The sequence below is a fragment of the Pygocentrus nattereri genome, chromosome 5 (assembly GCF_015220715.1).
Source record: "Pygocentrus nattereri isolate fPygNat1 chromosome 5, fPygNat1.pri, whole genome shotgun sequence".
Lineage (NCBI taxonomy): Eukaryota > Metazoa > Chordata > Actinopteri > Characiformes > Serrasalmidae > Pygocentrus > Pygocentrus nattereri.
This window is the reverse complement of record NC_051215.1, coordinates 12,709,683-12,722,084: the sequence shown is the minus strand read 5'-3', so window position 1 is coordinate 12,722,084 and position 12,402 is coordinate 12,709,683. Positions and strand designations below refer to the sequence as shown.

At 40.6% G+C, this 12,402-nt stretch overlaps 1 protein-coding gene across 2 annotated transcripts in view; it reads right to left on the bottom strand.

Annotated features, from left to right (window-relative positions):
* The window catches only part of papss1 (3'-phosphoadenosine 5'-phosphosulfate synthase 1), a 40,586-nt gene extending 34,649 nt beyond the window's left edge, over nt 1-5,937 (bottom strand). For both annotated transcript variants that reach the window (XM_017720494.1, XM_037538866.1), the window contains exons 1-3: nt 5,730-5,937; nt 3,841-3,955; nt 689-924 (exon numbers count right to left, since the gene is read on the bottom strand). In XM_017720494.1, the coding sequence (XP_017575983.1) occupies nt 689-924; nt 3,841-3,955; nt 5,730-5,789 (411 nt within the window). In that variant the 5' untranslated portion in view covers nt 5,790-5,937. The remainder of the gene's footprint in view (nt 1-688; nt 925-3,840; nt 3,956-5,729) is intronic.
* Nucleotides 5,938-12,402: the final 6,465 nt, after the last annotated feature.

Sequence of the window (12,402 nt, the reverse complement as noted above, 5' to 3'; positions counted from 1 at the left end):
TCATAAATGTCGCCTTTTATCATGCCTCTGCCTTGACAGATACCAAATTAGCATTCATAGTCCAAGAGAGCACAAGAGGTCTCTCTCTCTCTCTCTCTCTCTCTCTCTCTCTCTCTCTCTCTCTCTCTCTCTCTCTCTCTCTCTCTCTCTCTCTCTCTCTCTCTCTCTCTCTCTCTCTCTCTCTCTCTCTCTCTCTCTCTCTCTCTCTCTCTCTAGGTGGGTAGATGCCCCCCCCAACATGATGCTAGTCAACGCAGGCATCTGTTAGATGGCGTAACAGATTTCCTCAGAGTGTGTTCAGCTGTCCAATGATGTTGCGAGAGCAGCAGTTTGAAAAGATGCAGTAGCCTGGCTTCACAGGTCTTGGAGAAAGCCTGTGTTAGCCTTCACCCTCTTAGCGTTGGTAGTATTGTGTGATTGGGGGTCCTAACTAGTGGGTGGAATTGTAGATGACTAAATTGGGGGAAAAAATTGGGGAACAAATTGAAGTGTGTTCTAACTCTAACCTTAAATTCAGTAACCAAAAAATCTTCTTCAGTTTTAAAAAATGAAACATGGAGCTTCCCTAAAAAGCAATTTACAAAGTCAAGACCATTTTATTAGGTACTCCTCTTTTTTCTCTGGTTCTTCTAGAAGACAAAAAATATCAGAGCAATTTTGTTATGAAAACACACGAGCACTCTCTCACCCGGCTGTAAGGGGAGATGAAGCTAGCGATGCACACGAGGCCAGCGTCAGCAAACAGCTTTGCCACCTCAGCGATGCGGCGGATGTTCTCCTCACGGTCTTCAGGACTGAAGCCTAGGTTTTTATTCAAGCCCTGTCTGATGTTGTCCCCATCCAGAGTGTAGCATGGAATACCATGGCACACCAAGTGCTCCTCCAGAGCCATGCTCACTGTTGTCTTCCCTGCACCAGACAAGCCTGCAGAACACAGGGAGACAGTGCTTTACCTACTGTTCTAATGAAATGCAGCAGTGCTGCTTTAGCAGTGTTACAGTGTTGCCTGCTCAAATGCATGGCTGAAGCACCTGAGTCAAGTCATCTGCTAGGCATAACATGCTTTATGAGTTAAATCTAACGCATTACAAAACTTGCCCTTTTTTAGATTTTTTTTTGGGATAATTTGCATCAAACACCAGACATATATATACACACACACACACATACATACATACATACACACACACACACACACATACACACACACAGCTGATGCATTCCCTGCTCTCTCTGCTGTCTCCTTCTAGACAACAAACTTCATGTAAATGAGATGAGTGGTGATAAATGCTAATATGTGGTTCAGCAACTGACTGACTGAATCTAATATATTCAAGTGTGGGACATTATAAAGTTGAATATATTGTTTAAGCTCATAAAACTATATTAGGCTGCTCTGCAGCACAAAACTCTGCATACACTTTTCCTCTGGGCAAATCAAGCTGTGTTTTAGTGACACGCAGTCAACAGTTGGTGAGGGAAATGACTCGGCTTGCTGTAATTAAAATGCAGTGTTAATGTGAACAGTGCATGGTTACTATATAGTAGTGTGTGTGTGTGTGTGTGTGTGTGTGTGTGTGTGTGTGTGTGTATGTGTGAGTGAGTGTGTGTGTGTGTGTGTGTGTGTGTGTGTGTGTGTGTGTGTGTGAGTGAGTGTGTGTATATATATATATATATATATATACATTTTTTTTTTTTTAATCTTTTTCTTTCTGATAATCTAAATGCTACTTCCTCTGTCAAGCAAAGAAAAAAACTTTGTCAAAATGGCAGAAAAAAATCAGAACAGCGAGGGTAGTAAATTAGTCTGAGTTACCGGACTAAGACGTGTGAGAAGGTCTTAAAGAAAAACATTTAATTCATACAGGCTGTCCTGGTTATTTGGAGGGTAATGCAGGTTTTATTGCATTCCTGAAGCTGAAAACATTTGGATTAAACTCTGAAGGACTACACTCGCAATTCTACATCAAACGATTTGCTGAATTTTACCGTCTATAATGTAAGCTAAACTTTAGTTTACTGTATTAGATAATACACTTTTTAATAAGGTGTTAAACTACATATAATATGACTTTACAGCAGCTGCAACTGCCATTGATTACGTTCTGTGTAAAGATAAATATTAATACATTTGATAGTACACTTCATATCATTTCTAATGTTTCATTTTTATCACCTTAGTTGCTCAGACTAACTCCTGTGTTAGATTTAGCATTAAAGGGTCAGGATTCTTAGCTCAGGCATGCTCCTAATTAGACATGAACACCTGATGCATTAACGCCCAGGGGCTTAAAAAGACATTTGATTTTCAGAAACCTGCATCCCTTTTAAAACCAGTCCATTTTTGTATAATAACATTTTTCAGAGGTTCTTCTCTGTGTGCTTCTAAAGTTTCCTACCAAGTTTCAGCTCAAGGGTTGCGGATGCCAAGATGCTTGAGCTGAAAGTGCAACTATATTTAAAAGAGGCAGGAGTTGGCAGAATTTTGCAAGCAGTCAATTGTGGAAACATAGCGACTAGTTATATGACGTACATTCTTCTTCTTCTTCTTTCGGCTGCTCCCTTTAGGGGTCGCCACAGCGGATCATCTGCCTCCATCTTGCCCTATCCACTGCCTCCTCTACTTTCACACCAACCATCTCCATGTCCACCTTCACTACATCCATAAACCTTCTCTGAGGTCTACCTCTTCTCCTTCTACCTGGCAGCTCCATCTCCAACATTCTTTGCCCAATATATCCACTATTCCTCCTCAACACATGTCCAAACCATCTCAACCTGGCCTCTCTGGCTTTATCTCCAAACTGCTCCACCTTGACTGTCCCTCTGATCTGCTCATTTCTAATCTTGTCCAGCCTTGTCACTCCCAACAAAAATCTCAGCATCTTCATCTCCACCACCTCCAGCTCAGCCTCCTGTCTTTTAGACAGAGCCACAGTCTCCAAACCATACATCATAGCAGGACACACTACTGTCTTGTAAACCTTCCCTTTCACTCTTGCTGCTATCCTTCTGTCACCCATCAGCCCTGACACCCGTCTCCACCCACTCCATCCTGCCTGCACCCTCTTCTTCACCTCTTTTCTACACTGTCCATTGCTCTGGATGGTTGACCCGAGACACTGACCCAAGATATACCCAAGATATCCACCTTTACGACCTCTACTCCTTGCATCTTCACCTTTCCACCTGCCTCCCTCTCATTCACACACATGTATTCCGTCTTGTCTCTACTGACCTTCATTCCTCTCCTCTCCAGTGCAAACCTCCACCTCTCCAGATTCTCTTCCACCTGCTCTCTACTCTCACCACAGATTACAATGTCATCTGCAAACATCATGGTCCATGGAGCCTCCTGCCTGACCTCATCTGTCAACCTTTCCATCACCATTGCAAACAAGAAGGGGCTCAAAGCTGATCCCTGATGTAACCCTACTTTCACCTTGAAACCACTTGTCACGCCAACTGCACACCTCACCACTGTCTCACTATCCTCATACATGTCCTGCACCACCCTAACATACTTTTCAGCTACACCTGACTTCCTCATACAGTACCACAGTTATATGACGTACATTACTGAAGCTAAATTAATACAAAGCTAAATTACAGAATTTCATCTTTAATTTCTAGATTATCTTCTTCATTTGAATATTACTCAATATGACAATGATGAAACAAAAGCAACCAGTTCATTCTCTTCACTCTCTCAATATTTATGCTTGTCATTGCATCACCACTGAAACATGTACTACTAAAAGGATGTTTCGAATACACCTTTATGTGTTTCCTAAGTCAGAAAACAGTGTCTTTTTCAGTTCAAAGGTTGTCAGACTGTACCTGTCAACCAAACGGTGCAACCACGGAAACCCCCTCTTGTGCCGACTGCCTGTCCACGTTTGTTCCGGCTCACATGATGGGCTTGATAAGTGACATTAGTGGCTCTTTGCATTCCCTAGAAATAGGACAATCGTTAAAACATTTAAAACTTCATCTGTCTACATCAGCAAACAATATTTCTGTGATAAAGCTCAAGCAAGGTTCAGCATAATTATAAACAATTATATATATATATATATATATATAGAACAATACCAAAATTTTGTATCTCTAAATTATCAATTTTACAGGACAAGGAAAAACCACACTGTACTTCTAAAACTGTGGAAAAAGGTAGACATTAACTCTAGAATGGACAGGAGCTCTTTCAAAAGACTGGTGTAATCACTACCTAACTGAATGGGCGTTGTTAGTAAGGAAAGGAGACAGACATCCAAGTTTTAGAAAATGAGTGATGCACGTTTTTTGTCCAGTGAGCTTATTTCTAGCAGGAATCCGATCACACAGTGCCATAACACTGTTTGTGAGATCAGAGAACATCAAAAACCTGACTTACAAATCTTACCTATGTGACAAAGCCTAGGATCTAGAATGTCACCTGCAAAACCTGGTAATTAAAAGACCTAAACAAATGATTTGTTTTTTTTTCTTGCATGTTTCTTTTTGCTATCAAACCAGATAATGACAATGTGATCCACAAAGGAAGATCATAGCAGCATCAGTTTATAGTTTATTATTAAAATGACAGTGTGAACCTAACTACTGTTAACTAAGATTTAGACAAGACTTTCAGCACAAAGTTAAGTACAAACCTGTGGAGCCCTGCTGGTGACATCCTGTATAAATAAAAATGACGTGTGGCTTCGACTTAGTAAGGCATGGGAATGAGATGATTAAGTCGTGGCTACAACTTAGTAAAGCGTGGGGAACGAGATCCTAACGTGTAGCCACAACTTAGTAAGCCATAATCTCAGTCCCACACCTTATTAAGTCGTGGCCATTAGGATCTCGTTCCCACGCATTAATTTTATTTGTACAGGATACCATCATCAGGGCTCCTACGGAAAGCTGGTGCAATGCAAAACGGCCAGCTCTGATTTCACTGGTTCGTGTCATGAAAACCAACACATTCACTTACATCTATTCAGCCTACAGCAGTTTAAGCCTCACCTACTCACACTAAATCTATCAGGCGCGTTTCAGGGTGGACCGCTTTTTCAGTGAGGCACAAAACAGAAGCAAATCAGCGATCATTTATATATATATATATATCAGTCCTAAAGGAACAGCTGCAAAAACAGCTTTCCGTTCTGAGGGAAAAAGAGAGACTGCAAATCGTATTATGGCTGTTTTTGGTGGCGAATAGTCAGTACTATGAAGCTAATGAGTTCGCTGTTTACAAACAAGCACAAACGCACAGCAAAGCGGTGCCGCCCCTCAAGAGCGCAGCCACGCCCCCCAACAAGCCAGTCACGCCCATTTGAAACTCCAGACTGACGTTAAAGAGCAAAGACAGCCACACATTCCTACACATACTACACATACTTTTTATTTTAGTAGTAAATACGTTAAACAATAAATGCATTTATTGGTATTTTTTATCTGACAGGATAAAAATGCAGTAGAAATTCTCCCCGTTTCTGATCTCAGTGTGCCGTTAGCTCTCAGTGTGAGAAAACTAACCTATCTAGCGTTACCCAAGTCCATGTAAAGTAGGGTATTAGTAGGGGACCTGAAGTCTATGTAAAGTCAGCCACGAGCAAGTAAGTTAAATGAAAGTCTCTGTGCCGCTCAGCAGGGTTCAGCAGACAGCAGCCGGCCTCACTGTCAGCAGCCACATCCTCACAGGCTGCTCTGCTCTGCTAGCCGGCTGGCTATCGGATACTCACCCAGCTCTCAGGAGCGTTGCTCAGCTTCTGCTTCTTGTGCGAGTTTCCAGAAGTCTCCATGTCCGCTAGTTTTACGAAGCGACGCACGCAGTTCTACAAACCGAGCAGCTGTGCGGAGTGAAACACTTTGTCGAACCGGCTGTGTTATGAATGGATGCTTGAAGCCAGTCCGGCAGAAAGAGGAGCTTTAGCTTCTGCGTCACAGGAAATGCTGAGAGCTCATCTCCACGCTGCTGCCACCTAGTGACAGAGGGGGACACTACAGAGCTGGGCTGACAGCTTCATCTAGCTCTCTGAAACAACAGCAACCATCCCAACCGTGACGCAACGAAAGCTGATGCTCTTCTGTACAAAGTGAATGCGGCCCAGTCTAGTTATTCCATTAGTTTTTAAATATTAGAAACTAATCTTTCTAGGGGGGCAGTGGTGGGCTGGAGGTTAGGGAACTGGCCCTGTGACCAGAAGGTTGCCGGTTCAATCCCCAGGGCTGACAGCACATGACTGAGGTGTCCTTGAGCAAGATGCCTAACCCCCAATTGCTCCCTGAGCGCCGTGGATAGGGCTGCCCACCGCTCTAGGCAAGTGTGCTCACTGCCCCCTAGTGTGTGTCTATTCACCAGTGTGTATGTGGTGTTTAACTTCACGGATGGGTTAAATGCAGAGGTGGGATTAATAAAGTATCACTTCACTTAATATTATTGGAGATATGATGTTAGTTGTTGTCATGATCATTATGTTAAACATTATGCTCTAATGATGGACTGCTCTGACGTTTATTTCTCACAAAAAGCAGGAATATTTAACCTTTTCAACTCCTTGAGACGCCCTCCTCCAAAACGCACTTATATTCTTCACAAGTTTCATATTTCATAAGCTACATTCAGAAGGTGGGGGTCAAATGAGAGCTGTAACTGTCTTCTTTCCAGTCAAATAGATGGGTAATGTGGTTGTAAACCCAGGGGCGTCGCCTGGGGTGGGCTTCCGGGGCTTCAGCCCCGAATGATTATCCAGTAGCCCCGAACCTTTTCGCTCAGCTGTACTATTAATGAGGAGGCCAATGCTGCTGTGAGAATAGGAAATCTCTTAACGCCAATCATAGTGCCGCTTCAAGGATAAAGTTCCGCCTTTCAGGAGAAACAGCCAATCAGCTTGCGGAGGAGAGCCCACCCCCACCCCCGTGGGGGAGCGCACGTGCTCTAGCCATTTTTGGCAGCAGGTTGCAGGTCGCTGACGGTGAAAGAAAATGGATATACGGCGTATTTTCAAGGAGAAAGGTAACGGTAGTTAACTATGTAAACTGTGATGACATTGTTTGTGGAGCTCTGATAGCTGGTTAAAAACACACGTCTCCGAATCAAAACACACAGATCAAACCCACCGTGTGCTTAATAAAATGCAGCTTGTCACTAGTCAGCTTCGGAATTAGTTAGCTAACAGACAACAGGAGAGGAGAGCAGAGCAGAGGTCAGGAGAACAGAGACCTGGAGAGGAGAGGAGAGAACAGGAGAGGAGATGAGAACAGACAACAGGAAAGGAGAGCAGAGGAGAAGAGAACAGACAACAGGAGAGGAGAGCAGAGAACAGGAGAGGAAAGAGGAGAGAACAGGAGAGGAGAACAGAGTAGAACTGGAGAGGAGAGGAGATGGGAGAAGACAATACAAGCGGTATGGAAAACAATGCCTAATAAACACATTATTAATAAAATACACGTTTTTAGTACGAAGACTAGCAAAATAATGCCAGATGTAGTTTGTTTTAGCACAGTCTTTTGTATTTAAAATATTGTTTCCAGCTTTATTTTAAGCATGCTTTCCTGAATTACTATTTAACAGGGTAGAAGAGAGGGTGGAGAGGGTGGAGAGGGAGGAAATGTGGAGAGACCTGAAATGAACTGAACTGATCAGGACTGGACTGATCTAAAGAAAGAACAGGTTATGAGAAGAAAGACTGTGCAAAAACATACAGGATAGATAATAAGTAATTCTTAAAGAGTGTTAATTGTGTAGACCGCTTAGCACTAATAATTATTAATATTTCTTTCAATAATTTGTTTCAATGTGTCATAAAAGGTAAAAGAACAATTTAGAAACAAGTGAATTGTTTACATTATTACACAGTTGCATGAAATCCATTGTTTACATACTGTTTTGCATACTTTATTGAGGAATGGATTTACTGATGGAATATACCTGGTCCATGTCCTTTAGTAAAAGCTCACTATCTTTAGGTCACCAACAGTCATTTTGCAGAATTTGTGCACCCATTGTTAAATTTTAACAATTTAATCTATTAACAATCTAACAATCTAATATATATATATATATATATATATATATATATATATATATATATATATATATATATATATATATATATATATATATATAATTAATTAATTGGGCAGAGCCCCGGATCTTTACATACCCAGGCAACGCCCCTGTGTAAACCCTTAGAAGAAGCTGAACTCACAATTTTTTTTTTGTCTATAAACTGTAAACAGGCGGCGTCTCTTCAGTGATCTGCTCTGTGAAAATGATTTTAATACAATAATACGAAGAGCCTCTAAGATTTTTTGGCTTTCAGTAGTAACTTGTAAGCATACAGCAATGTGTGTGGTCATGACACACGTTTTCTTTTCATTTGAGGGGAGCGATTACAAAATAAATAAATAAATACAATAAAAATGTACACTTCTTTCATGCAGTTACTGTATAATTTGCCGATTTGTCCATGTAAATTCAGATGGACAAACCAAAATATACCCTGGTGAATAAGAACATATCACATGATTAGGAACTGAGAGATGTGATTTGTTACACACACACATCTTCTAAGCTGCTTCTCTTTTCTGGGATGCGGGGGGAGCTGGAGCCTATCCCAGCGGTCATCGGGCGTAAGGCAGGATACACCCTGGACAGGTCACCAGTCCATCGCAGGGCAGACAGACAGACAGACACTCACACCCAGGGGCAATTTAGCATGTCCGATTGGCCTGATCGCATGTCCTTGGACTGTGGGGGGAAACCCACGCAGACACAGGGAGAACATACTAAACACCTACTGCCCTTTACATTGTGTGATAAATAGACAAAAAGAAACGGCCCAAAATTACTTGCAAGAAAGTCTTCCCATGCCAAGCCACATTCTGCACATTACAACAGCGTGGCTTCGTAGTAAAAGAGTGCGGGTACTAGACCGGCCTGCCTGCAGTCCAGACCTGTCTCCCATTGAAAATGTGTGGCGCATTATGAAGCGCAAAATACGACAACAGAGACCCCGGACTGTTGAACAAATGAAGTTTGTCCTCAGTTCCCAAACGCTTATTGAGTGTTGTTAAAAGGAAAAGTGATGTAACACAGTGGTAAACATGCCCCTGTCCCAACTTCTTTGGAACGTGTTGCAGGCATCAAATTCAAAATGAGTGAATATTTGCAAAAAACAATAAAGTTTATCCGTTTGAACATTAAATATCTTGTCTTTGTAGTGTATTCAATTGGATATAGGTTGAAAAGGATTTGCAAATCATCGTATTCTGTTTTTATTTATGTTTTACACAGTGTCCCAACTTCATTGGAATTGGGGTTGTAAATAAAATAGTTTGATGCAGTGTGTAAACGTTACAATTTCAAAATGTATCACTCAGGGCTTACTGCCCATATTGATTTGTCTGTTTTTGTGATGTCACAATATTTACATGTACCCATCTATTCAGCCTAAGGGAGTTCGGCCCCACCCACTAACGAAGTTATAAAGAGTGTTTCAGCCCAGTGTGATTTTTAAAGGAGGCATAGTACAGGACAGCCAATCAGAATAGAGTCATTTACATATATCATTCTTAAAGGCACAGTACCAAAAAACACCTTGCCTATGGGATAAATTGTTAAATTAATTATGACTGTTTTAGTACATAAAACCTCACAAATGCTGTAAGTTGACCTTATAAGACATACGACAAACAAAGAATATGGGCCCTAAGGGTGTACAGATGGAGAACACACCGATCATAAAGCTCAATAACAATGTGTACAGACGACTTACTGTGCAAAGACTTACGACACAGTCTCAGGCTTTTCCCTGTTTGAGAACAGATATTGTGGTAGTTATGATAAGTGTAACAAGCAGCTTAAAGGAAAGGTTCACTCAAAGATCAGACTGGCAAAATATTCTTCTTACCACAAATATAGTCAGCTGGTCAAGGCATGGTTGGTGTCTGAAGTGTGCTTTTTAGTTTGGCACTGGAGTTATAAAGCTAGCATAGCTGAAAACTAATGGAATTACTTTTGGGTGAGACAGACCTCTGTTATATTAACTTCATAGATTCAATGCAAAACTATAGAAGCAGATGTATTGTGGCAAACTGCAAATGTAAGTGGCTGATCAAATATGGTTGGGTTAAAGAGATAAATGTGCAAATTTGATTTTACAGTGAATTGTTTCTTTAGTAAGCACCTACTGTACTATAAACCCTAACCAGCTGATTGTTATGCGGGTGAGTCAGCTGGTTAACATGCATTAACTTAGTAATACATTTAATCTCTATCGGAGCAAAACTTTGTATCTCGAAAATGGCGGTTTTACAGAAGAAAGAAAAACCTTCCCAACTTATAATGTTGAAGTTAATACAACAACAATTTTTCAAGCAATTTTAGACTTTATTTACAGGTCCATTCATCATGAAATTTTAACCCTTGTGTGGTGTTCGTGTTTTAGTTACTCAGTGGTCTGGTGGACCCACCACATTATTGTTTTTTTTAAATCAATACAGCCATAACAATTCATGTAAATGGTGGCCAGCATAGGGTTCTCCTTTAGCAGCTGTAGCCAGTCAGCAGCCTGTCCATGTTGTCCACACACACACACACACAAACACACACACACACACACATACAAACACATGGACACCCAGACACACACACACTAACAGCAGGTTCAGCCCAACACCACATGTGTAATATTTACAGTGTGAAGTCATTTAAAATGTGTTATTTTATATGTTCTTCACAGAAAATGAGCAAAGGCCAAGGAATCAGGGGTTAATAAAATAATAAATCACATCATTTTTTTCTTTTGGTAAACATTGAAAATGGGCCCCCAGACCTGAACATCACACAAAGTTTAACGCAATGCAAATGTTCACTAAAATGTTCAAATTATGTGAAAAACAACACAAAAAAAGACACAACAGCAACATTTTTCTTCTCATTACTATCACTATATGTACGCAGTGATATGTTGTTTGCGTTGTTGTATGTGCTGCTGCTGGCAACAGTCATTTCAACAGTATAAATGTGTTTTCAAATTTTATTGTAACTCAATTTGAGGCACAAGCTAAAGCCTCAGCTGGGAATCAGTACAACTGGCAACAACAGCTTCACTACAAGACCTCTAATGCCTACACTACAGTACGTTTAATCACTATCAGTAAACTGAGCAGACTGGTGTTTGAATAGAAGTCGTATTACTGGAATTAAAGCAGGAAAGTGTTTCAGGTTAGTAGCACAGCTTACCCGCTGCTGAGTATGTGATCAGTGCAGCCAGAGTGAGAAGGACCTGAAGAGCAACGTTCATGTCCATGACTTCAGTCCAGCTGGAGACTCTCTCCTTTCTGACACACTAAAGGCAGGTTAGCAGCAATCATAAGCACATTTTAATCCAAGCAATGTTAACCAATTCAAGGCTTATGATTTTGGCTTTGAAGGAAAGTAGAAACATCTTGCAATCAGTTGAGCTAAATCATTAGATGTAACTCATGTCATTAAAGATTCAGCATTTGATGTCTAATTCAATGAGCTGTGGCACATAAACACTTCTTGATAATCCTTTTTTGTTGTCATACTGCATTGCAAGCGAAAACGTGTAGTTTAATGTTTTAAATTGGTTAATGTTCTCATCTGGTTAAAACACTCCAGCTGTGCAGGCCGCTCTACACCACAGTCAGGTTTGTCTATCCACCACATTGATTCTCAGACTGTGTCAAATTGCCCTGACAACAAAATGCTGAAAACAACAGACTCATTAACCTTAAGGGAAACTAAGTATAAATCACTGACTCAGTCTTGACGTGAAAATGTGATTAGAACATTGTGCAATAGCCTACAGTCTGTGCGGCTGGTGAAAATGGTTTGTTGATTTTCAAAGTGAAAATAAGTTCATTTCAGCATTTTCTGCTAATCGTAGATCAAAATTTCTATTGTTTTAGCTAAATTTAACACGTTGAAAATATATAACACATAAAATGTGCCATCACTTTGTATGTTTCATTTTTGAAATTCAGCCAATAAACAGTAACCGTGAATTAAAATGTGCAGACGTGCACCATCTGTAGAGGATGTGTAAGAAAATCCATAAAGCGTGGAGGATGTGGACCCGTATGGAAAAGAAGAACATGTCAAAAGTATTTATCAAATGCAAAAATGTAGAATGACATGGGTCAAAAATGTTTTTTGGGTCATTTACTTTAGGAAACATTTTAGAAATAAATGCACTTGATATGTGTATCATATTTTCAAAACATACATGCTAACGTACTTCATTTCTGTATTTGTGGGGGTGCCCAAACTTTTGCATAGCAATTACATAGAAATTCTTGTGGATGGTGGAGATTGTGACTAATTTTTGTCGTAGTTGAACTGCAATTTTAAGTACGATGCAAACACCACCACTAACAACAACA